Source organism: Numenius arquata, chromosome 10 (assembly GCF_964106895.1).
Source record: "Numenius arquata chromosome 10, bNumArq3.hap1.1, whole genome shotgun sequence".
NCBI lineage: Eukaryota > Metazoa > Chordata > Aves > Charadriiformes > Scolopacidae > Numenius > Numenius arquata.
The window spans coordinates 19,409,255-19,436,440 of NC_133585.1; the positions used below are offsets into that span (position 1 = coordinate 19,409,255).

A 27,186-nucleotide genomic window follows, 5' to 3' on the forward strand; every position below is an offset into this window, starting at 1 on the left:
ATGAAGGGATCAGATGCTGACTTCCCTTTGGAAAAAACAGAAGCTCTACTTTCATATGATGCAGATGAAACGAAAATATTGCTAAAAGCTGGAGTACCATTATGCGCATGGTGATATGATGGAAAACTAACTAACCTGCAGTTATCTGCATCAAGAAGTCGACACGAGCTGCTAGGGCCAGAGCTGCCTCTACTGTACTCCTCCATACCAAGGGGATTTACGGTGTGGTTAATTGGGTCTCTGGTTTGCATAATTGCTACATGGTTCCACTGACGCAGGCAGAGAAAACCAGATCAGAGCATCCTCAACATTTCACCAACACACATCACGACAGCACAAACACCCATAACAGTCATGTACCACTGTAGGAAGGACCTAGGGTTCAAAAGGGGAGGGACGTAGGCGTATTGGATGGGGGTAGGAACACATGCTGGGGACGCAGATAAAAGAGTGTCAACAAGAGCGTCTCCTTCCTTTAGCAATCTGGAGATGAGTCTGGAAGGGAAAATCAAGTGAGTTTCCACTGAAATGCCATAACTTCTGGGGCTCTCATACAGGCATAAAGAGGCAGCAAGGAAATGTGATTACAACCTATAATTTCCTGGCCCAACAGTATATGAGGCAGCAGTATTTTGTCTGTAAACATTAAAATAAGACCCCTTTAAAAAAAAAAAATATCTTTTTCTCATTCATTGTCATTACATAAAAAGCACTGCAATACTACTAAACAACAAAAAAACTCAGAAGAGAATACTTAAGAGAATATTTCAAATACTTCATTTAACTTATGCCCACGTGCAGGTAATAACTAAAGGAGTTTAGGTTAAAAAGGCCATTGAATAATATACACTTAATAGTCTAATGTGCTCACCTTCCCATCATAGCGTTTCACTATAAACTGATCCAGGCCTAGGTCTGAAAGAGAAAAGAAAAAAAAGAAGATACTTCAAAAAAAACGCTCTTAAGAGTGCAAAAGTAAACATTTCTTGGGTTTTCTGTTTGAATGAGAATTAGAAGGTAAAATGCACTGTCTGAATAACATCAGTAGAAAGTATAAGGACAGAGAAGGGAATTTTTTTTGGCTTTGTGCATTTTGTACTTTGTATTTTGATCACAAAGACAACAAACTCATGGCATCAGAGAAGAAAACTTCCTTCTAGCAGGGACAACAGGAGCACAGCTCCCAGCATCTCTCAGGAGTCCGAAATATCCATCCCAAAGCAGAAGATTTCTGCGCCGTTAGCAAGCAAACATTTCACCCGCGATGCCCCATGTAAATGCATGATCGTAAAACTCTTACTGTTTTTAATAACACCTTTTGAATGGCTCACAAATGGGAAAACAAAGAATTGTTCCTGTAATTAATTGCGATATCCCCAAATAAACCCAAAACCTGCTCGCATTTTAGTATAAAATTGCTTGTAAATGGATTTCAAAGGAGGTAAGTTGTAGCCACATTTGTAAGAAGGCAAGCACTTTAGCTAGATGGGCATGCTGGAGAAAGGCAGGGAGAGGGTGTTATTTATACTAGTAAATTCACTCTCTCATACCATCACAAAATGTTTTTTCTATCTTGAAGAGAGGAAAAAAAATAAAAATATCCCAGCATTTGCAGAGTCAAGGACCAGAGCTCGCAATCTAATCCCCGATGCCTGGAAGGCAACGTGTACACTGATGAATGCACATATAAGCAAGAGGACAAAAATATTCAGGAAGATTAACGATCTGAGCTTTGCAATCCAAAGTCGGGAACATGCACCCTGAGAGGAGATTAAGTAGAACTCAAACCAAGCACTTTCAGTAATTTGGGAGAGCACAGGCTGGCTTTCAGTTCTCCGAAGAATAAAACCCCTCAGTAGAGCTATGTCCCATGCATTTTCTGCCACTGTTTATGATAATTATCACATCCTCATTTCAATTTAAATTAGAAAAAAAGATGGAAAAAACCAAAACAGAATTTCTCCCACACCTGCTTGTGAAGGAGGATAATAAAACCCTTCCCGTGAACGTCTGGAAAGATTCACAATGGTTATGGTGCAGAAAATGGAGTCGCTCCCGGGTGACCTCCTCAACCTTTCTGAACCAGAGCAGCAAAAACTCCCCTGTCATCAATTTCAAAGGTCAAGGCAATTTTCAGCGAGCTTTCTGCATTTCTGAATATTCAAGCCAGAAAGCACCTTCTCAATATTTTGTGCACCTCACAATAGAGTGAAAATTGCATATCCATACACATTTGCAGACTTTAATCGTCTTCTTCTGAATTCTATCCTCCTCAAAGTCATGGGTATAAACGCAGTACAGAAAGTATTGTCGCGCTTAGAGACAGGATTCATTTAATGAATGTCCTTATTTTACCAGAGACATGTTATCTGGTTGGAGCTTGCCCCTGACCATCTATCTAGATGCTGACTGCTAAGTTGAGCTTAGCTTATGCCCATGTGTCATAATAAAGTCATTTCTCAAGCACACCTCCTGTTCTCATGCCAGGGGATAGTGCTATATGACAGACCCCTGACAGCCCAGTGTTACACACATACTCAAAAAACCTAAAAAGGGACACGAGATAAAAATAGCACATGAAAGGACGTCTTAATGGCACCCCCCCAAACTCAATTGGACACTACTATTGGGAAAGCAAACGCATTTCAAGGGAGACCTAAAACAAATAGATACTTTTGTAGATGAACAGTAAGAAAAGATGAACTAATAGCTGGGTTGTTTTTTTTTTTAATATAAATAAATATATAAAATAAATATCATATGCATTTCTAAATACAGATAATAAACATTTATATAATAAATAATAATATATACCCAAGTCTGTACATATAGAGAAGTTATTAAAACCAGCCAAATGACACCTAAAAAGGTAGAATACCAGTCCGTATACTAAAGGAAGAGGCCAGTATCATAAACTTTATGCTCTCCACAGCTGCAACATGAGGTGGGCAAAAGGGGAGGTGATGGGGGGGTATGACTGGAGAGGACTGAAAAGCACCACAAGATGGGCGAGTGAAATGACCACACTGGTGAAATCAGTTTTGAATACAGGGTAGTTTGCCTCCAGACTGGGGTTTGGTCCAGTCTCGTTCACCCTAAGCACAGAGATCTTTGCTTCCACATGTTTCCTCAATTTCTATGGCATGTAATGAAAAGACATGGAACAATATAGCATCCGGTAACCTGAGACCGCTCCCGTGAGGGACAGTGATGGACCTTGACTTACATATGGCTTTTCTGTAATGGCATCCAAACCCTCGTGCCAGGTGTAGGAGCTGCCAGGTCTGTCCTCAAGCTTAATTGCTCTGAGCGTTTAATTATATGCTGAAAAAAACTGCTTACAGCACCGTAGCAGTTACAGAAATGTAGTGACCATTACCTATATCACGTCAGCCTCCTTGGACACAATTGCATCTGACGAGAAGCAAATCTATAATCTTGGTTTATGCATGTCTCAGAGATCTGGGAGAGACATTTATATGAAAATGCAGCAGAAATTCATCCCTTCTGCTGCTGCCTTTTTTCATGTCACCATCAGCATGCCTTGGAAGACAGCGTTACCTACTACAAGCAGAAGCATATTGGTTCACATCAGCCTTGTATGCTCACCCCTTCTCCCAGCCACACACAAAGATATCCTCTCTGCTCTGCTGCATTAACTAAGTTGCACACTTAAGTCCCTCTATAAAATTCCCCTTACAACAGCTCCCAACAGAATAAGCTAATTTAAGCTTTGGTAGACAAGGGCAGAGCAACAGACGTCATCTACCTGGACTTATGTAAAGCGTTCGACACTGTCCCACACGACATCCTAGTCTCTAAATTGGAAAGTCATGGATTTGATGGACGGACTACTGGGTGGATAAGGAACTGGCTGGATGGCCACACTCCAAGGGTTGTGGTCAATGGCTCAATGGGCAGCCAGTAACGAGTGGTGTTCCTCAGGGACTGGAGCTCTAACCATTCTATGATTCTATGAAAACCTAGAAAAGGGCATTTGTGTGTTCAAGCATACAGTATTACTCATTAAATTTTTTTTTCCAATACAGTTTATTTTCTTTTTTATGGACTTCACTACGTGCTTTTTCACAAGTCTTTAATCCTAAAAGTTGACAAAAGGAAACCAAGAAACAAGAGGGTGTCTGACACCTGCGTTCTTCTTTCTTTATATTACATTAAAAAACCCAAAAGGCTTTTCCTCTAAGACTTTACAATAGGAACAATGTTTGCGTAGGCTGGAGAGCTAATGGAAACATGGCACAAAGGAGAGCAATCACATCTGAACAAGGAAAGGAAAGAATGTTATTACATCTCTGTTATTCAAAAGGCAGCGTGCTAAGTTAAAGCTACCGCAGGATCGTCTGTAAATGATATACTCATAAAACAAATATCCCCTAGTGGGGCTACTGCCGACAAGCTGCAGGAACACAAGCTAACAGGCATGTTTAACAGTAAAAAAAGAGCTTTTCCACTTTTCACTGAAAAGCAGGGGCTGAAATACTGTTCTGCCAGAAATGGATTAAAGGATCTCCTCCCAGGGAGAGAGCAAAGAAATTCAGAAATGGTTTCAGGAGGGTACCTGGCTGCTTCACGAAGCCTCGCCGGGAACAAAAGGCAGCGTGACATGCACGGCAGCTACTCCAGATTGCACAGGGACCAACCAGAGCAGCTGGGCTTTGGGGCTCGTTTCTGCTCAGACAAAACCAGAGCTTTCACCATGACCATCCCCAGAATATGCCTTTTATTTACACTGCACACCACCTCACCTTTCACTACACATCTGGATTATCAAAGCCCCTTTCACTCACCCAGTAAAGGCTTCCACACCAGCCGCTCACCTTCTCAATGCCAATGAGGACCTGCAACCATTTCCAAATTTGCTTGCTGTAGCTAGTTGACTTTTAATCTTTAAGTACCGCTATGTACTACTCGTACAAATTCAGCTACTACCTAAAGTATGAACATAGGACCAGAAGAAACAGCAGCACTGCCAAGGAGTAGCTAAGCAAGCACCATCGCTGTCAGTGTTATTTCAGATTAGACTGATACTACTCACTCACTGATACTAAGAGTAAAAGTCTCCACTCATATTCATGTGATGGTACTTTCACAGCACTCTAAAAATAAAAGTGTTTTTTAAAAAAAATAATCAAAACTACTTTCACTCATTGCCTGCCACAATGGGGAAAAGAGGGTGTTCAACAAGAGAACCATATTCTCTGTGTTTACTTCTTTTTTGGCTGGTGAGGATGTTTTAATGGAGAAGAAATTATTTACGTACAGGAAAAGAGCACAGAATAACCTGTTACTCTTGTTCAGCTCTAATCAAATATAAAGTCAAATGCTTATTATATTTCTATTCATTAACAAAAACTTACATACCACACATTCACTCAAAGCTAATCACCACACCTGATAAATATCTAAATAATTACTAAGCTCTTCATGTTATCCTGTAAAAAAAAAAAAAAAAAAAGAAGCCACGGGCAGCAGATGATAGACTGCAGTTTTTTAAAAAAAATATTTAACAGGATTCCAGAAGAATGATTATATTATTCCAAGAAAACAGTTGAGATCAATTAGAAACCATCATGAATTCCTCTGGGATGCCAGCAGTTTTCCACCTGATAGGAAAACCTTTTCAACTCCTTCCAGTCTTTGTATCCTTGTCAGATTTTTCACATTATTTGGGTAACGTTTACTCATCGTCTGCTTTTCCTTTCCCCTTGCTTGATATATAACAGGGACTCTTTTTCTTTCAAGTAGATGAGCAAAAGGCCTAATTACCAAGACTGAAGAGCCTGCTAACTATGCATACAACATGCTACATTACGGGGGAGGAAATGCTGGAACCATTTTCCCCCTCCAGAGCTATAACCCTGCTTTACTTGAGTATTTTCCCCTGAATTTAAAATGTAATCTGCTGCCTGAGATTTCTCAGGGGGCAAAACTCTCAGGTTCAAGTTCAGAACTATTTTGTCCAATGAACTACTTTGCTCTCATCTATATCCCCCCTCGACCCCACCCATTCATAAGAACTACAGATAGGCCATATCACCCCCTAATCTATACTGGGAGCTCTAATTATGTGTTTCTTCTGATGACTATCACATGACATTATTATATTACACGCGATATGACATTATCACGACACATGGCATATAAACGCCCCTCTTGCTTGCTCCTCCTTGGCTAGGTTCCTGGGGTCTCCTGTCAGGCATGACAGGCTCAAAGACGATCCTTGCCTAGGAATGACATTTTCACAGAAGAAAAGCCCCACGTCTATTCACCCTCCTGATTCAGGGAGATAACCACCAAATTACCTCCCCTTCTTACTCACACCCTTTCCCTGACGACCTCTCCAGCAGATGTATTTGGGGGAGAACACAGAAGTTAAGTCCCCATTAAAAAAAACAGAAGGCAAATTCAGCATCTCCAGTTGCCTTCTGGGTTTTAAATATCCCAGTCGAACACTTTCCACAAGTTTAGGGATCTGTACAAGCCTAGGGAGTCCTCTCCCTCCCCACCAGACCGGGTGAGCTCTTGTCAGGGCTCGTGACTGGTGGTTGTACAGAGGATCGGGTCCCTATTTTACAGGCTTAACCCAAAATAACAAATAATCACTCAAGAATTGCAACGATCCAGAAGCCAGCTTGTGCTCAGCTGCCCATGAAGTCCAGGCATGAAAAATAAACCATTTCAAAAACCTACAATCAAGCTATAAGTCTGAACAAGTCATCAGGCATTGGCTTCGTCCTTCACAGCTCCTCTCCTCCAACACTGTCCTGTGCACAGAGGGTGCAGGGGCACAGCTACTGCTTCTGGCTGAGCTTCAACAGCATGTTCATGGCTTCTTGCCGACAAAAAAAAGAAGAAAAACCTTCCAGGACATTTCCAAGACTTCATATGTTTGAGCTGCTGCAGTGTGGTGGATCTTGAAAGGCATCCTTCATGCGGCAGGAGTTTGGGCGAACCAGGGAGGTTAACACAGGGGTGGAAGAGCAGACTAGTTTTGGTATAACCTCTTTTCATTACAGTGTGCTGTGATTAGATACAAAGCCTTTTTCATTTCTTTTACTCCTTATTGCAAAGGCCAAAAACCCCTAGTACTGGCTTAGTTTGTCACAGCTCTCCTTTTTAGTCCAGGATGCCCCAAAATACTCACTTGCCCCAGGAAAATGATCAATGCAGAATGGAAACAGAGAAATCGGGGGAAATTGAGGGAACTCGGAGACTCAGAAATAGAGGAGAACTGGGCAGGCCACCACCAAGCAGGTCCAAGCACTTGGAAATGTTCATGAAGGCCAACAGCTATGTAAGACTACAGAGAACACGCCGGCAACAACCTGCAAGTGTCAGGCACAGTTCGGATCCTGTGAAGGTTCACTGGCTTCATACACCTTTTCCAGCAAAAGCCCATGCTGTCTCTGAAGAGCTGCAGCACCTAAAATGAAGGTTTTGCAAATCCTTACCATTCCCACCTGAGACTGTAGTATTTTCAGCTAGTTTTGGGCTGGGGTACCAAGCAAGTGCCAGGTATGAAGCAACCATCCCTGCTCATCCAGCCTTGGAACCAAGCAACCTCTCGGGTACCAGAGCAGGTGGGAGGGAAAAAACAGCATAGGACCGCAGGGAGCAGATATCACTGCCCACGCTTCTGTTGGCACTTGGACTTTTCAGCATATGTAGCCTATAAAGAATTGTTTGTTGTTTTTGTTTTTTAAAGCAGCTTTCAAGTCTAATTCCATTCTTCGGCTTACTCCAACAGACACTTCCAAGCTCAAGAAGAACGTGTCACACCTCAAGCACATCTCGTCTACTTGGGAAGGTTACAGCAGAAAGTTTTATTGAACTATTAAGAGAAAGCAACTTACATGAGATAATGAATTGGCATTCATTTTCCCCAAGCTAGCAAAACACAGTCTAGAATTAAGTTGACACTTTATTGACAATAAACCAAACTTTCCCCTATGTAATCTCTAAAAATGAATCGGGCGTAAAATACTTTGCGGCAGATTAGCATTTTAAAAATAAGTACAATGGGGACTCGGGCACCTCATTACTCCATAGCACTTATATTCCATAGTATTTTCTCTCTGTAAAATAGCAGACCCATTAACAAGAAGTTACTCGCTGAAATGACAACCAGCAGCTTGAGCATGCAGAGCATCCCCTGCTCTCCTCACACCTTGGACTGCTTATGCAGGACCACGTTAATTCACAGGACCAGAAGGCGATTGCTTCACCACACAAACCTATCAACAAAGACCGCTCACAGAAAACCTTGAGGTCAGTGGGACTGCAGAAAGTAATCCATAATTCAGTTCAAGCATTAACCTACCCAGCTAGTATGATTACAGAGGGCTATGTCATTACCTGAAGATTTCCAAGGAGCACTCCAGGCTACATCACTGCCTGAAGGAGTGCTCTGGGATGAAGGCGGGATGCTCCAGTCCCGGTAGAGAACACACCCGAGTCGTGACTAAGGGAGAAAGCAGTCCCGGCATTTCCTTAAGTAATCTATAATCTAGATTATCCTATGAGTCAGAAGTACCAAACAGATGTCAAGTATAGAAATAAACCAGCCAGCAGGTAGCAGTCTTTAACTTCTGGTTTTAAAAATCAGACCTATCTTCTTTCTCACTTATTACTGACAGCTTTCAAAACACTTGGGAACAAGGCTATGGCTGGTTTGACTTTACCGTAGCATTAAGTGTTTTACTCTTCTACTGTTCATTATGTATTAAAAAACTCATTTACCATTATTGCACAGTGCTCATAAGGAACAACCATCCTAGCAGCAGTTTCACCTAGAAGCAAGTCCGTGACAGCAGCAGTCCTCAGGACAGATTTTCAAATGAAGGAGTATAAAATGCCCCCTCTCTCCTGCTTTGCCTGCTGACAGGCAGCCAAAGCTCAATTTCCATCTCATTCCACTTTCCAAGAGCACCTGCAAGTGTCACTAAAGCAATTTTCTTCCCTTATAGGCTGCTTTGTGTCAGCGACTGGCAGCATTTGTAAGCACTTAAAGGCACAAGAGGCTTCACGGGACCATTCAAGCAGCTCACCTATCTGGGACAATGATAGTTACAATGGAAAGTTAGTGGCTAAGACTGACATCAGTCACCTTCGCTTGTCTCTGAAGTAGCTGTTTTCTGAGCACTCTTCCACCTATTTTCTGTGCTCACTTTAAGCACCAAGCACACATATTACACATTACACGGAAGAGTGAAAGAGAATCGGATTTCTTAAAGATAGGATGTTTTCTATTTTTAGCTGGCTGACAAAAGAAGACTTGCATAGGACGACTCGCACTCCATCAGACGCTACCTGATTCACAGTTCCAACTCAAGCTTTAGATAGACAAGACAGCAACACACTATTTCAGCATCCATGAACATCATCATCTGTTTATTGCTCATACTACTTCTTCACTGAAGCTGAAACCACGTAGAATCATAGAATCATTCAGGTTGGAAAAGACCCTTGGGATCATCGAGTCCAACCATCTACCCTACTCTACAAAGTTCTTCCCTACACCATAGCCCCCAACACCGCATCTAAAGGACTCTTAAACACATCCAGGGATGGTGACTCAACCACCTCCCTGGGCAGCCCGTTCCAGTGTCTGATCACTCTCACTGTGAAGAATTTCTTCCTAATGTCCAGCCTAAACCTACCCTGTTGCAGCTTGAATCCGTTTCCTCTTGTTCTATCGCTGTTTGCTTGTGAGAAGAGACCAGCACCAACCTCTCTACAATGTCCTTTCAAGTAGTTATAGAGAGTGACGAGGTCACCCCTCAGCCTTCCCTTCCTCAAACTAAACAGTTCCAGCTCCCTCAATCGTTCTTCGTACGATTTATTCTCCAGGCCCTTCACCAGCTTCGTTGTCCTCCTCTGTACCCGCTCCAGCACCTCCATATCTCTCTTGTATTGTGTCCAGTTTTGGGCACCTCAATACTCCAGGTGTGGCCTCACCAGTGCTGAGTACAGGGGGACAATCACCTCTCTGCTTCTGCTGGTCACGCTATTTCTAATACAAGCCAGGATGCCATTGGCTTTCTTGGCCACCTGGGCACACTGCCGGCTCATATTCAGCCGCTTGTCAATCAGAACCCCCAAGTCCTTTTCCGCCAGGCAGCTTTCCAGCCACTCTTCCCCAAGCCTGTACCGATGCATGGGGTTGTTGTGGCCCAAGTGCAGGACCTGGCACTTGGTCTTGTTGAAGTTAATTCATATGAAAACTACAGTCTTTTTCAGGCCTTGACAAATACCTAAATATCAGTTCAATATGCTTAACACTAACGCCAGGACTATTTTTAATTCCCTCCTGCATGCACTTCATACTGTTGTTTTCTAAACACAAGTGTACATGGTATTTATTTAGCAGCTGTCACACAAGACATCAAAACAGTTTCACAATTTGTACATAAACCCCACTCTCAAAAAGTTAACATTTGAGGGCTGAGGTTCTTTATTAATGCCTGCAGAGAAAAGAAATTTTAATTTGACAAAAGCCTGTTTCATTCTTTGAGATATTACACAGGGGGAGACCAAAAAAACCTGATTTCCCGTGTCTCACCCGAAACACAAATCTCCTCCAAAACAGACAGGCAAAAATCTTCTCGCCATCCAACAAAAAAAACAACCTCTAACCAAATGCTCAGGACACAGCTCTCCAGACCAGAAAAAACAGCATCCACTCTCCCGCCTGTTACCTGCCAAACCCCCACAGGTACCACAGCTGACGTGCTTCCCTGCAATCCACAGGGAATTTGAAGCCAGCGGAGACGAGCCCCACTCTGGCCAGCAGCATCACTGTTCAGCCAGGCACATGGAGCTGCCTGGACCGCTTTATTGCTAAGGTTTTCCTTGCCAAAGCAACCTCTTTTGTAGGTTTATGAACAGTTCTTAAGATGTTTCCATTGAAGGTAATCTTCCACTGCTAAATATGCAAGAAAGTCATCTCACCTGCTGTTCAAGGGCTCAAACCAACAAGATCTACTGCAATAGCGCTTCAGGCAACATGGAAGGGATTAGGCTAATTTTGGGTTTGGAGCATGGAGATGGGACAGATAGCTTCAGGAGGTGCTTTCTAGCCCTGCCAATCCTGGGTTCAAACCTCTCAAGCAGAATACCGCAACCAACACTTCTGAACCTGAACCATCCCTGTCATTTGGCACCACCAGCCGAGTTCAAGCCAGCGCGGACATGCTGCAGGCTCTGCTGAAGAGAAGAGCACGGCTCCTGCGTCGCAGCACCGGTAGCTTTCTGCCTTGCCCCTGCATTCATTAGACCTCCCTTATCCTTCTGCAGATCATCGCGTTGCCGTAACGCTTGGGTTGGAAACACCACGCGTGCCATACCTCTCAACATAACAGGACAGACGATACCCAACAACATAACTCTCTGACAGGAAATTTGAAGTCAGGTAAGCAGAGGCTGGAGACTTTATTCCCCTCTGCCGTATTAGTTTCTTCTATTACCACACACACATCACTTACTTTCCGGTTGTTTTTCATTAGGTGTTATGGATCTCACGAAATCCTGCGGTGTCATAAAAACCTCCGATTCACCGTGCTCATTTATGACTTTCAAAGTAGCAAAGTATCTGAAGATTTTGTCCGGCGTGGAGTAGGCTCTGATTCTGTTCTCGTATTCCATAACCTGGAAATGAAATTTAACCAGCATTAGATGTGCATGGTTCCTCCCCAATACCTACAGGAGCACCTTAGTCCTCTGAAGGTGTCGCCACACGACAACAAAGTTGTGGGCAGCAAGACAACACTTGAAAGAAATAATACTGAAAGGCTTGAAATCCCTCCTATCCCCAGCCTTTGAACTACCAGGAAAATTGGAAGTATCAACTCCTGATGTCCCAGAATTGAGAAGAAACACTAAGTCTTTGCTATCAATGAGTTTTGACTCTTCATGATGACAGAGAAAAAACAAATTAACAAAATCCATGAAGGTGCTTTTAAACACAAACGTAAAAAAAAAAGTACTAGTATCATATCAGTGAATCTAAAGCAGCTCAGCATTTTAACCACAGTGTTGAAGGGTCTGATTTATGATTAATAAACAAAGTAAACGAACAGGCTTGGAGAGCCGGGAGAGATCTTTACTTTAAAGTCGAGTGTTGAAAAAAAAAACACCTTGGAGCCGCAGCTGGTTGCTCAGCCACCCAACCTCATTTTTTCCTCTCATCTATCACAAAGGCAAAATTCTGCAGAAACAGTCTTTACTCAGTCCTCTTCTCCCCACCAATCTGCCTCGTGTTAACTCTGCCAGCAGCGATTATTTTGTACCTAGAGCTGTTTTCCCCAACACCCAGCTAGAATTAATCAAAGAGAACAAAAAGCTTTTATAAACAAAAATCACAACATAAGGCCACAAGGGAGGAAAAAGGCACAAAAGACCTACAATTCATGATGTATTAGAGCAGAAAACTTTCCTTCTTAGTTCAGCTTTTTATTCCTGCATTATATACCATGTTTAACGGCCTACAATGTACTTGAAACCTTCAGTACTTTTGGTCAAGAGCCACAGGAGAAAAAAAAACAACCAACCAACAATTTCCTGGAAGAGAACAGGCAAGATCAAGGATACTGCCAAGACATCTGTAGATCATTTATGGCTTTGGTGTCATTTCAACCTTGTCCTTTAACTTGAACAACTTCTCCACCCTGATGTTTATCAGAAAGAAAACACCCTCTCTAATTTTTCATGTTTCTAGGATAAAACAAGCCAAAGGCTTTTAATCCCCCAACCCAAGGTTGGGTAAAGTAGCTAGGGGAAAGCAGAGCCACTCTCCTCTACACTTGTTCCAGCTCAGCTCTCTGGCAAATGAAACCAGGGGACAAGCGACATGTGGCGGAAGGTCCCACTGATATGGCTCTGACATTATCTAAAGCATTCTCCCTATTCTTCTTCGCATTGCCATAGATTTTTCGTAATCAAGCCCAACAGGAAGGCAGAAATGTCCTACCACCACCCAATATAACCAGCCCCCCCTCCTTCCTGTAGCCACCTGCATGGAAGAAACATTTTGCCACTACTCCTTTTTGTTACCAGCCTTTGCACCTTGAATCAAACTTCATCCCGTTTTTATCGCTTCAGTCCACAAGGTCCTCCAAAGATAAGGACTGTTTTATTGCAAAGTTACCAGTGGCCATCTACCAGTCAAACCGCCTTGAAAGACAGCACGTGCTTTCCCAGCTCCTTCCAGGTGCCAAGCTGCACGTGTCTATCTGCAGCCCCCCAAAGTGATCTTTGGACTTGCAGTCCATATCTCGCTCCTTGCTGGAGTTAGACCTGATCTCATTATGAGTAACACCCCACCCAACCTGATCAGCCAAAAACCACTTCTACCTCTGAGCACGACAATGAAAACCAGCTACAGTGCCAAGCCCAGGACTGGAGCCAAGAGCCAACAACACAGACCACAACCAACAGCTCCCTCCATCCGTGACACCTTTTCAACACAGCCCACTTTCTAGCTAAAACACCCGTCTGCCTGAGACTTTTCATTACCCATGGTTTTCCAAGCCAGTGGAATAGTTTCTTGCAGGGCTCTATCAGATCCTTTCCTTCAACCCAGCGAGGCAAGTTGCAACTCTTTTACTCAACAACTTCACTGCTGCCCCAGAGACATTAGTCTTGACACTTCTGCCAGCAAAACCATGTTGCATCCAATTCAACTTCACTGCAATGGATCTTTCCTCTGCATCTGTTCTAAGATCTTACTAAGACGCTACTGACAGGCCTGGTGCTGTCAGGTACTTTTCATTTTTGGAGTATGGGTATTGTCTCACATCTTTACTGAGACTACTCCTTACCTGTCCAGCAACTTCACTGCCAACTTTTTTCTTACCCCAAGCTCGGAGTGATCCTCAGGCCCCTGGCTTTATTGATGTTAAGCAGTTTATGCTGTGCTTCGACTTTGGGCACAGCAATTTTTCAACACCCCTTTCAGATACACGCTGCAGCCCTTAAGATCACCATGATCATCACCTTGCAACAGAAGGGAAGCATCTATTTCCTATGTGGCCCTTTCCTAGATCATTTGCCATCCTATTTTCTATCCACGCATACTGCAAAATGAACAGCTTCCTAGGATGACTGCCAGACCCTCATGAGGATGTAATTTTGTGTTACGCAGCTCTAGAGCAGGGAGGAAAAGTGTGAACCCGGGTGGCTGCCTTCCCTCAGGACGCAGTCTTCGGTGCGGTGGACACCAGCCAAAAACTCTCATCCTGCCCCTAGAGCTGCAGTTTCATGTAATCCGGGGTCTCCAGGAAGAAATTACGTGACAAAAAGAGAAGAGCCCTTTTTGGCATTTATTAACAGAGCAGGAACTGAAGGAGAAAGATGAGCAAGTAATCCCTATTGCTCCACAAGAGCGCAGCTGCCGCTGAGACAGTCCATGTTTATGCTAAGCCACAGGTTAGAAGGAAAAAAATTAAATCCTGTGCAGACATGAAAATAAAGCTCTAAATTAACATTTCAATTCACTTCCAGAGCATCACTGGGGCCCCCCTGATCGCGCGGCAGAACGGGAACTCTGGCAGTCCAGGAACTCTGGCAGTCCAGTTCCACCGCACACATCTTAGCAGGGTAAATTAATTTATTAGGATTCATTTTCTTCGGGCTTCCGACTAAAATTAAGTCTTAGCACGACTAACACTCCTAAGGCAGCACACCTGAAGGACTCAGTAAACACTGCACTTGGATCTTGATAAAGCAGTCCTAATGCTGCATGCAAACTCTGTTAGCAAATTAATTAACACATCAACCCACCCACACCACGACCTCATCACTCACTACCCTTCAAACTATAAAAGCACTTAAACAATCCTTTCCTTTCCTCCCTTATGCAGTCAGGACCTATACATTGCATAGGCTGCAAGACAATCCGTGCCCTGGAACCAGCCACACACGATCCCAGCCCCAGCAGATGCCAAGTGATTTATTTCAACTTCCTCTTCACTGAATCACTACCCAAAATAGCAAATGTCATGCCTAATTTATTATTTCACCACTAATCATCAACTTCATTAAAAGCAACATTGGGATAACAAACAAGTGTTAAACATATTCAATTAAGCTTAATTTTTTTTCTCAAAGAAAACACCGCACTATTTTTAATTAATTAATGTGAAGAGTTGGAAAGTGTTTTTACTGTGGGTTTTGTTGTTTGTTTTTTAGAACCATCTAGAAGAGTGTCAGGAATTCCCTAGGTGCTACACAGCTGATTAGGGGAGCAGCCCATCCTGGGAGCAGCCCTGATGTTGAGTCAGGAGCCAGGACACACCTTCCTCTGTTATCTGAGCTGGGACCATTCAAACATACCTCCTGAGATGACTCATGAGGGTAACCGCTGATCACACACCAAGCCCATAATGGAGCCACTCAAACAAACAAGAGCCCAGCGCTTGGGAGGCTACCAGTTACTCCTGCATTAAACAGAGCAAAACCAACACTGGCGTTCAGGTCACAGAAGGGACATTTGGACTTCAGGCTGGAGAGAAAAGGGTTTACGTTGGTGAAAGATCACAAAGTCTGTTTTAAACTGTTCTCTCCCCACTGAAATTGCTGCTCCTGAGTCAAGCACTGTAGGAGAAAGGAAGGCCGAGAAGGGATCCAGGCTGCACGTCACTCCCCCTTGGGCACCCTCCACGCCGGGTTCATGTCTTATTTGGAAAGCATGGCCACATTCCTCTCCTGCCTAGTAAGGGAAGGAAAGAGCTGGTCAACATAGGCACATCTCCTAACAACTGGAATAAAAGTCCTCGCTTGCAAACAAATGTTCCCTGGCTTCTCTAGCCAAAAGCAACCAGCCACATAAGAGAAAAATCAATCATTACATTGGCTGTATCAACAAATGCTCTTTTTTAAAAATGAGAGGGTGGATGAAGGTGGATCGTTTCTTTGCTCTTTGCAACCTGCCTCCATCTGCTGATGCTGGAATAAATAACTCGCTGTTCTTGAGTGGTACTGGCAAGAGCCGAAGTTTTGTTGAAGCTGTCAGACTACCTGACACCCAGTCGCCAAGAAAATTAGCAGAAGCCAAGAACCCATATTCCTGGACTATTCTGAATATCTCAACGTAGTATCTTACCACATAACTTCACTGAGCTGCCATGAGCATGTCACAACAGGGAAAGTTTGGAGTCCCAAATACCAGAAGACACTTGAAATTTCAAAGCTGTGTAATCTACACTAACCAAGAACAGAATATGATTCAGCAGCTTCAAAGAAAACAGCTCTTAATTTTTTATGAAAAGCCGTTAAGCCACTATATATGACCATCCACAATTTCACAGCTAATGAGATGCAGCCTCCAGGATACAGACTTAAAAATAATTACCAGAAGCAAATCATACAGAAAGGAACTCTGAAGAGCATACACTCCCATTCTCCTCTCTGGCACTGCAAAGATACTAAATCATCAAACACAGCCCAATAAAAATGACATCCAAACAGGTTTAAATAAAATAAAATACTGCTGTCTGCCAATTCTCAGTTACAGGACTCTCCGTCAGACCAAACTGTACATCTTGTAACAACAAAGGCTACATACAAATAGTACCAAACTAGTTGACAGACAGTTCTGAGGAGCCCAAAGCTCTCAGGATTGCCCAACAGTGAAGGCAGGTCACAAGTTGACAATGCAATTCATTACTCAAGCTTTCCTCCTCTGGAAAATGTACCCGATATGAAAATTAAACAGGCATAAGCATCAAGACAGACACGACTAACCGTGAACAGGGAGTGAGGCTGTATTTCAACAACTATGTTTACATGTAATAATGAAAGGAAAAATTAAAGTATACCTTTCCCATAACCCTCCTTTCCACACTCATCCTCTACTTCTTCCTACAATACACTGCCCGTTTGCCTGTGAACACGTACAAATGGATGGATTCACAGAGACACTTGCTGGTTGCCCGAGATGGTTTTAAAGCTCTTGCTCCAACTCCCTACTTTGCATGCACCATGGAGGCAGGAGCCTTGATTTCTCAGAGAGCCACTTCGCAAACACCCAGCTGGAGATGGGAGAAGAGGTCTCCCTTTCAGAGGATCACTATACTATGCTTTCCAAATAAACAAGTTTCAACCTAAAAAACTCAAGGTAACATGCCAAGAAAGAAGGTTCCCAAAACAGCAACGTCCCTTAGAAAATAAAGACAAGTACAGAGCAAAAACCAGACTCCACACACGTGCTGTACCACAAGCTGAATAAAATGTTTTGCAAGTTTTCTCCCTCTTCCACTGCAGTGCAACAGCTGCAGGTGTAACATGCCCAAGGTCCGTACCTTACGGTCCCTGAACCCGGAACGCTTCTTCTTCTTCCCTTCCGGCTGAGCCTCCTCGTTGCCTGATGCAACAGCCTTTCTACCTTCACCGCCACTGCTCTCCTCCTCCTCCTCGTGCTTCACCTTCTCGCTTGGCTCTGTCCTTGAATCGTGTTTTACAGAGGACGAGTCTTCTGCGTAGGCCCTGGACAAGCGAAAAGAAAACACCAGTTTAGGAAACTATTGAGAGGGTTGCTAAGGCTGTAAAGATGGCCCTGCAAAGCTGTCCCTGAATGAAACACTTCTCAGTTCAGCGTGGAGGATTGCAAAGCAAAAGCAAAGAAGTGATCAGTCTCCTTGGAATATTGTGTAGTTTTCCCTGCTGCGATCAACTTTCCACCCTCCCACCCCAAGCCCCAAACTAATAATCACAGTAAGTTTTCCCAGTCCGAGAGCACCAGAGCAAATCACTCTGTGAATTATCATACCCTCTCCAAAAAATACACATGTAAGAAAGATTGGGAAAGGCACGCCATACCTCCTCTAGCTCTAAATTCCACCCCTGCTCCTCCCGAAAGGATTTCTATAAAGTGATAGAAAATAAATCAGTTGTGCTGAAATCAAGAGGCTATTCTTTCTGGATCCTGCAGTGCTGATGGTAAAACACACTTCTATCTCCAGCAGGTGACAGTCTGTTTTATTTCCCTCTTCCACCAACGACTCTTCTAAACTCCACCACTACAGGATTTGTGACAACAAAAACTGGAGTTGTTTATCCTCAAACTGGAAATACAACTCTGGTAGAGCAAAGGACCCCTTCACCCTTGCTGTTCAAATACAAAGATCTTCAGCAATCCTGTTTGTAGACCGAGACTCGATACCCAAAACTGCTCTTGTCTGCCTGAGCAGTGAGCAACTCGCAGAACTGCAACTGGCAAGAGGGTGGTTAAATAAAAAGCAGGATAAATCCATGAGCCAAGCAGTACCACGGCTTTCCTATGCTTTACTTGTAAAGCGGTTTATAACCAGACAGAGCTCAGACCACATTAACATCAGTGAAATTATAATCTCTAAGGATACATTTACATGTCACAAGCAACAAAGCCAACGGTTTGACAGAATTATTTCCCCTTTCTAAAGGAGTCAAACAGCTCAGGCAAACGTCCTAGCCTGCCCGTAACTTAAGTGATGCCATCTTTCCTTTGCATTCCTGGTGATTTATTTGGGGCTAATGAGAGGGTAGAGGGCTCACACACAGTTAGGTGCTGCTCATTAGCCAGCAGACATCAGGTGAAGGCTGGTACTTTTGTACTCCCTGAAACTATGAATGTGGTCATTTACAGCTGCGTGAGTTTATTCCAGAAAGGTTGCCTTGGGAGAAAAACAAAAACAAACCAAAGCTTTTTTGAAGTCTCCCAAGCTCCAAGCAAAAGGCTACACATATTTCCTCCTACCAGTTTCCTGAAAAACACAGATGTGGTACGTAAAATTAACAGAAAAGAGTCTGTGCTTGTCTCCCCAGCAATACACAGCTTTGCAGCAATCTCAGCGCATCGTCTTCCTAGAAGAAGAAATGAGGGTAGGTGCTCCTTCAATTAATTGAAATGCTACCAAAATAAAAGACAACTCACTCCTACCAGCATCCAGTAATTCACTGACAGTCACAGTACAGGATAGATGGGGAAGGGCTAAAGAACTCAAATCCTTCCACAGGACTGGTGGGAAGCAAAAACTTCATTATTCTAGAATAAACTCCCAAAAAGCATACTTAAAAATAAAGTGAATCATGACAAAAGCAAATTGTGTCATACTACCGTGACAACTACTTCACCAAAGTACTGCAAGCACTTGAACAACCAGCAAGACCCCAGCATTGCTTTGAAACGCAATAACCCACGGCACGACGGCTGGGTTAAAGCAGTTCAGAGGTTTCTAGTCCATCCTGGGACAGAATGCAGCTCCATCGCAAGGGTTTGATTTAATAAAAATATACAAGCACTTGGTGAAGGGCAGTACTAACCATGCCTTTTCATGCCAAATAGACTCTAACACACCAGCCCTTCCTTTCTGAAAAGGTCCTGAGCTTTATTCGGCAATACATTTTCATAAGTCTTATAGCAAAGCACCATCTTTAAGACCTCCACTGAACCAAACTTCCAGCGACAGGATCCAAACCTGAGTCCTCCATAAGACTCTTAAGGAAATTTTTTCCCCAAAAGAGCCAGGAAGATGATCTGTCTCTTGGAGCATGAAGTCCACCCTGGCACCTCTCCTGAAGACTTTCCTGGAAGTTTAATCAGCACTGGCACATCCTTGTGGAGTTGCGGTTTTGGCTGATATGCAGTTTGTTAGAATAAGCTGTTGCCAGCTGAGGCTACACCAGCAGCGCTGACAAGGAAAGCCCTTGTGTAGGCAGGACACCAGTCTTTAGCAGCTCTGAGAGAATCTCTTGGGAAAAGGTCCTAGGGACAGAAAAGCAGTAGAAAATTGATTGCTTATCTACGCAACTAAACTAGTCTGTAAGAAACATGTCAGAGAATAGCTGCATCAGTAAGGATTTGCTCCTGTAATGCCTGACTGACAGCTAGCAAACCAGGGAAGGGATAGATGAAATTCAAAATCAAACATTTTCAGCAAATCCCACGCATTCCTTCAATCCATCACGCTGTCAAGCCAGTTGGCTAGAGCGATACAGACGTAGGCTGTTTGAATACAGTCGGCTTTTTTTCCCCCCTCTCTAGTTTATTCAGGTAATTAACTCTGCTCCACATTTAGATCACCTTCCCAGCATACAAGCAAAATGAGCTATGAGAATAAAAGCCGAGTTTGTAGTCTACTTCTCAAACAAGGTATTGAACAGTACCTGCTATTCCTCACCTCCAGGCCACAGTCCAAACTACTCACTGAATTAACCATTGAAGGATCTGCTCTCTACATACACCTACTATTCTGTGTATTTTACATCCTACACAACCATCCTCTGTTCAAATCCTTGGCTTCCAACAGCTGCAACTTCCATACTGTGCCTACATAAAGGCGTCTTTCAATGCAGATGTCAGAGTGCGGCTGGAAAAACCCCATAGCTCCAGAAATATCCACCCTGCTGGACTGCCATCAGCAAGTGAAGATTCTCCACCTCCTCTTTTTTTTTTTTTTTTTGATGAGACTGACTTTCCAACCGCATGCCTCTTACTACAGCTTCTACACAAAAGGGAAACGAAAATACAAAGACTCCCTTCACTGTGTGCCAAGATTAACTGCCAGCCTCTCTCTCCACGGAGCATGCCGGCCCCAGATCCAGGCTGCCATGCTTCAATCCTCCCAGTTTCTTCAGGGTTTGTTTCCCCCTTCCCTCCCCCCCAGCGAACTGAATTTGAGGCAAAATCCGTACATCCCACCTAATTTGTAATCTCTTCTTTTAATCCTCGGAGAAAGTCAAGCCTAAGATTAGGTTTGTCATCCCCAAAGGCAAACAGCTAGCTATCACAGAGGACTAATCCATGCTCAATTCCTACTTCGCAAATGATTCTTTGAGAAAGCCAAAGACATGCAACCATAGGACATACATCCACAAAGGATCCCAGGACTCACACCAGGCATTGGCAGGAAGAGTCCATAGTTGCAGGTTTTCCAATTAAAGAAATCACAGTGCCTCACTTAGAAGAATTTTTTCTTCTTCTTTGAGAGGCAGAAGGAGAAAGAGGCTCTCATATTGAAATGCAAAAGCAAGCTTGGACACAACATTCATAAAAATAGGCAACCTCCAGGGACGGGGAGTACTTCATGCAAGGAGCTCTGTCTCATCCTCAGCTCAACCACGTTCAGCAACTAAATTAGTTAGCTGAAACATTAATAAGATATTAACCAGAAACGATGAAGATCCACAGCCCAATTTTTCAGGATGTGACCCCACTCGCAGGACTTTTCACAACTTTGCTTCCTTCCTCATCTTTCGCGGTACTTGACACTGACGTAAATTAGCACAATGAATTTGTGGCAAGAACTGCAATGAACACACCAAAATTGGGACAGATTCCAGAGACAGAACGTGAACAATGAGACTGAGGAGACAGCTCTGGATACCAGCCATAGCATAAAACAGGTCAAAGAACGTAGGAGGACAGCAGCATAGTCTGTGGGATGTGCATGTCCTTCCATCCACCCCAGCCAGCAGCAGGAACATCCCCATCGAAAGCACCTTCAGCTACTGAAGGTGCACTCCAAGGAAGAGCTGGACCAACCAGAGAAGATCCGACAGGGAACAGCAGGAATGGTTAAGGGTGGGAAAAACTAACCTAAATAAGTCAGATCGCTATAAGAAAGATGGAAAAGAGGAAGATGAGATAACTGTAATGCATCTAAAACAGCTCCTGCAGGACTATTCTCTCGGTCCAGCGAGGACAGGACAAGAGGCAGGACGTGCTTAAGCACATCATAAGGAAAAAGACTTATAAACCAGGGAAAGAAGGAGAAGCCTGTGCATACATATGTATACATACACAGAAAATGTTTAACGTTAAGGGCAGGGGAACACTGGAATCAGCTGCTGAGGAGGATTTATTCCATCACTTGCTCTCTCCATCACCAGCAAATTGCTAAAAATAGGCAAGACAGCTGCCTGTCAGGACTAGCTTGGAGGCACCCAGCCCTGCCTTGGCAGCAGACTAGCTGATTTCTCACGCTCCCTCCCACTCTCCTCTGCCGCAGCCCAGTTTAGGCACCGGCACGTGGGTGCAGACGGATAGGCCAGAGCATGAGGACCTCTACTTCAAGTCCCTTGAAAGGGACTGCTCTGAAGAAGATGAACCTGAATGGTTTTAGGTCAGGCTCACCAGCTAACTTGGATCATGTGGGATAACATGCCGCTCCTTAGGGATGACTCCTGGATAGCCTGCAGAGGAAAACACTTGCTTCACGAAGACCATCAACACTAATGACACACGCTGGAGGCATCCTACTGACGTCACCCTAATATCCTGGTAAACTATAAATCTGTTAATTCCTTCATCCAGGACACGCTGCTTATATTTCCAAACAGACCTCACACCAAGCGGGGTATGGGACCATACCCCGAGCTGCAGCCCTGACAGATGCATGCAGCTGCAACTGGAGTAACATCTGCCACGCAGAGCGCCCCTCACCTCCCAAACATGCTGCTCACCTGAACTTCTCTCGATCCAAACTGTACTTTGAAGGCTCAATAGCTTCTTTTCACCCCCCAGGAAAGCAGCAGTTCCTTCCAGTCACAGCTGCAGCTCCCCTTGTATTTGCTCGTGGGCATGAAAGGAAGTTAACTGAATAAAACAGCGAGGCTGGCAGAGATAGCAAGAAGTACAAGGTAGGACGATCAGATGAACCCAGTAAGACCACCAGTTCTCTATCCCTTGTGCCCCTCCAAAGACAGCAAGCTCATCACCCTTCACCACTGCCACTCACCCACATTTGTTTTAAAGAAAAAAAAAATCTCTTAGGTTGGGAGAGTAAGGGAGGCAAAGCAGCACCTCTGATGCTACAAGCTTTTAAATGTGCCCTCAGTAAACACAGGAAGTCTCTTTCCCCCCCTTTTTTTATTATTATTATTTTTTTAAAGTACTTGCGGGTTTGTAAGAACCTTTATCAGCCTGAAATTATGAGCCAGATCAACGGATACAAATAAGTCTTGACTTAGAACGTCAATTACCAGCTGCTGAAGATTGCTTTATTGGATACTCAAAGCTTACACCCAAGGATGAGAAGGATGCTATAACTGCTCAAAACTACAAGTGAAAAAACTCACAACTTTAGTTCAGAAGAAAGCAAGCCCTGTAGAAATAAGGAAACAGAAAAGATGGGAAGAGAAAGTTAAATGTACTCTATGTAAATTGAAAGCTAGATACTGTAGAAAATTGATAAGGGACACAGAAGCACCCACGGAGGAGTAAATGATCAAGAGAATCCAATGTTTTTATTGTCCCGAGTTACCAAAAAACAACAAGGAGCATGTAATAAATTGAGATTACTGTTTACTGTGTTATTGGAAGTGACAGAACTACGTCTTTCCAAGCAAACACTTCATAATGCTTTATCTTCAATATATTCTGGTCTTCTCAAGAGAGAGCACACACAGACTCTCTCCACTTGCATGGTAGCAAAGGTCTATACAACACAGTAACACTACAGATAGGCATTTTCTACTCAGCCCTTTATAGAGCTTTCTGGAGAAGTCTGAGGTATAGTTTTAATAAGAGATGGCTGAGAGTCTCTGCCCAACTCATAGCTATTAATATTTAAAAAGAGTAAAACAGGGCAATAGGTGTTACCACAGACCTGTTATTTAGACAAAGACGGACGTTGGACGGAGGAGACAAGATGAACGAGGCTTTCTAATTAAAGAAGAATTTCATGACAGTCAACAAGGGGCTATGGAAAATAAGTCTTATGCTAAATATATGTTATATCATGATGAGATTACCAGTGTTGTTGGTAATTGCAATAGCATTCACTTAATAAATACAAGCTCTCACATTGCATTACTCCACTTGCCACTAAATGATATTGTGATTAATAAGCCAGAGCAGCACAAAAAACAAACATGAAAGATTCAATGGATTAAAAACTGGTTAACAACATGCTCCAAAATATGAGCATTTATCATCAACGAGTGGCTGAGCTTCTCCCAAGCCCTTCCAAGGGTAAGTTCCTGGCCCTACGCCACCTCTTCTATTAATGAGCTAGAGGATAAAATCCCTGGGTCCTCTGCCATCCACCAATAAAGATTCAGAGAGCACTAGAAATTACAATCTCGCTTGCTCGGTAAGCTGAGCACAAGCAAGCACACAATACCCATCAAGAGAACAGAAGAGCGAGGGGAACATCTAGGCACAACACAGACGTCTGTACGTGACTAGTGTCATCCATACTAGACGTTAATGCCTGCAAAAGCCACTTTGTGCTTCAGCGGATTGTCAGTTGATCGTAACTCCTGGTGAATCACCGCAGTCTTAAGGACAAAGGCAAACCTGTTATGTACAAGTACAGGAACCTTAAATCAAGTCTAAATATTAAATAATGCGCCCATTTGGCACCAATGCAGCCCTCCTAGGCTACCATTCCAGGCTCTTCAGCTTTTTAGCCTCTTTTTTCTCTAAATCCTACCGAATCAAAAGCTACAAATTAAATATTTAGTAGGGTAAGTTTTTCAGAATCAGAGAGCTTACTCTTCCCAGGCTGAGATAAAGAAGCAAATTGATTATAGCCTGCGTTCTTGGTAGAGGAGCAAGATGGAAAGCTCTGTAACCTAATAACAAAACCAAGAAATGGCTGAAAGTAGGCACTAGCGTACACTGAGGCCAAGAATAACACCACAGTGCAGATAATTAACAATTTCCCTGATATACAGATTCTCTTTTTCTAATGGTTTCTAAAAAATCAAGACCGAGTGGGCTTTTCCCACTGAATTTGCAGGGAAGGCAAGCAGTAATTCTGGGAAGTTGTCTGCATTATGTCTACTTGCCCATTCAGCAATCAAGGAATTAATTTGCACTGAAGCATTATTCACTTACCAGGCATGTTATAAACATCAAGTGTGTATATGTGATGTTATAGGCATCAACTATAAAGTGAAGAAAAACTGATGTGAATTGTGACTTTCAGTATTTATTTTCTCCCAAGTTCCTTTAAAACATTTAGTTTCTCTCTAAGGAGAGATAAATGAGGTCTCTATACTAACATAAAATGTGAACCCAAGTTCATTAATCCAAAACACACTATTTTCCACCTAGTTTAACCAGCCTGTATCTACAATTAAGCATCACAAAAAACTTTTAAGACAGAGCAGCCCCAGCACCCAGTTACCTGGCAGGGAAGGAACGTGAATTCTCATCACACCAGCGCCTGTTCCCTTTCCCAGACCATCCACAATAATGCAACAAGCCATTAAGGGAAGATGTGCTACAACATTAATCACTGCAGCATCTGATTTTGTTGAGCAAAATACAGGCTCAGCCCTGCAAGGCAATAAGAAAAGGCTGAGCCTATTCACATGCACAGAGGAAAGCAGGTGTTTCCACACCAGAGGGTTTTATAGGCTCCCAACAAGCAGTGTTTGTCTACCTGACCATGCTCCTTGATCCATCTTCATTACCATTGAGGACATGGGAACAAAAGAGAGCAAATAAAGAGTTATGATAAGTGGCGTTCCAGAGGACTAAAGTTATATACAATAATTCTCTAGAAATAGAGAGGAGCTCGAGCAGGTCAGTGGGGAAGAAGAAAGCAAGAGTGCTGCAAGCACCTGAACCAACTCTCACAGCTGGAACGTGCAAAATGGAGTTGTTTAAATGCAGGGGACATCTTACTGCTTTGGGTACCCAAAAAAGCGTGAAACCTTTAATTGACCTATGGGAAAAGGTATGTGGACTACAAAGTCCCTTGTAGGGAAAGAGAAATCCCTTCAGATTTCTTAACTCCCATGAAACCTGGTCTCTGGCTAAAAGCAGACACAGCAGGGGCAGATGACAGGAGGTCAGTCAGAGACAGGGCTAACACATCACAGCTTTCAGGCCATGTTGCTGTTCACAGCTGGGAGACCAGAGGCGGCCATTCCCATCACCCCTTTTTTTTGCTCCCCACGGGCTCACACAGCTGTACGCTTCTGAGAATCTGTCCTTATGTTCTTGGGACAAAAGTCCCAACGAATTCAGCTGCAAGTTGAGGAGGGAGCAACTCCTCACTATGTCTATATTAACACCAATTAAAAACTGCTCTGCTCTAACATAAACTCTAGGGTATTTAGTAGCCCTTTTGGTAGACTGAAAACAGATGGGCTGCATCACGTTAAACGAAGCCTCCTCAACCTCACAGGCCTTTTGTTCTCTTCAGCTGGCCCCATGAGCAGCAGTAACACATCATCCCATATGTGGTCTAGACACCAAAAAAGAAAAAGGAGCATATAGCTTCCACCAGTACATCTCAGCAACAGCCAACTGTGGGAGACAGCTGAAGCTGTAGAAGTTTGCCAAAGTAAAAAACAATAACCCCCCCTCTGCAAATTTAGGCTAACTTCTGTTTTAAAGCTTTAATTAAATGAACATTATGCCTATCCCTAGTTTTCTTCCTTGCTTCCTCCCCACAGATCCAACCTTTGGCACGGCCCAGAAGGCAGCTGGGCCATCAGGCAGTGGTGGGACAATGAACATCATAAGAAAGTGACAGCCGTGACAAGACTAGACGCTAAAAGGGTGACACTCAATGACTGCATTGGCACTTTACTTCCAAATCAGGAACTAATCAAAACTAAGTGATATTTACAATTTCTGTGCTTCCTCTATTGAGCCAGGAAATTATTCCTCCTACTCCACTCCCAGGTGATGTGACTTCTTGGAGAGATGTTGGTTCCAGATAGCTACTGGAGGGCAGCCAACGTGCTCTCGGGGATGCGGGCAAGGTGAGCAGGTATTTTTAGTTATTCGGTGCAACAGGGAGGCAACCGGTGTGAACTTGGCCACTAGAGGGCACCCATACTTTAAAAAAAAAAAAAAAAAAAAGACTAAAAAGGTGCCATTTCCCATGACATTAAACACTCAGGGTTCAAAAGACATTTATCCTGTTAAGAGACAGAGACATAAAGTCGCAGCAAACCAAGACAATTCAGGAAGCGGTTTCTTGCGTTGCCACCTGGCTTCTCTGCACAAATCCCAGCTCTGATTTGCTACGCAACATTTAAATAAGATATTATGAGCATGCACTGATCAAACTCCAGGGCTCTGCAGGCTCAGGGCAATACCTGTGCTTTAAGCTCTGCAGTTCAGCTGAGGTCGCACCCGCCTCCTGCCCCCCCCCAGGGCAGTTCAGATGCTTTCCTAATTGACTCCAGTTTTGACTTTGGCTCATTCCCCGGCATCAGATTCTT

At 43.5% G+C, this 27,186-nt stretch overlaps 1 protein-coding gene across 2 annotated transcripts in view; it reads right to left on the reverse strand.

The window, feature by feature from the left end:
* Nucleotides 1-27,186, reverse strand: part of MICU1 (mitochondrial calcium uptake 1) — a 117,864-nt gene that overhangs the window by 72,412 nt on the left and 18,266 nt on the right. For both annotated transcript variants that reach the window (XM_074155243.1, XM_074155242.1), the window contains exons 4-6: nt 17,319-17,502; nt 11,505-11,667; nt 872-915 (exon numbers count right to left, since the gene is read on the reverse strand). In XM_074155243.1, coding sequence (XP_074011344.1) covers nt 872-915; nt 11,505-11,667; nt 17,319-17,502 — 391 coding nt within the window. The remainder of the gene's footprint in view (nt 1-871; nt 916-11,504; nt 11,668-17,318; nt 17,503-27,186) is intronic.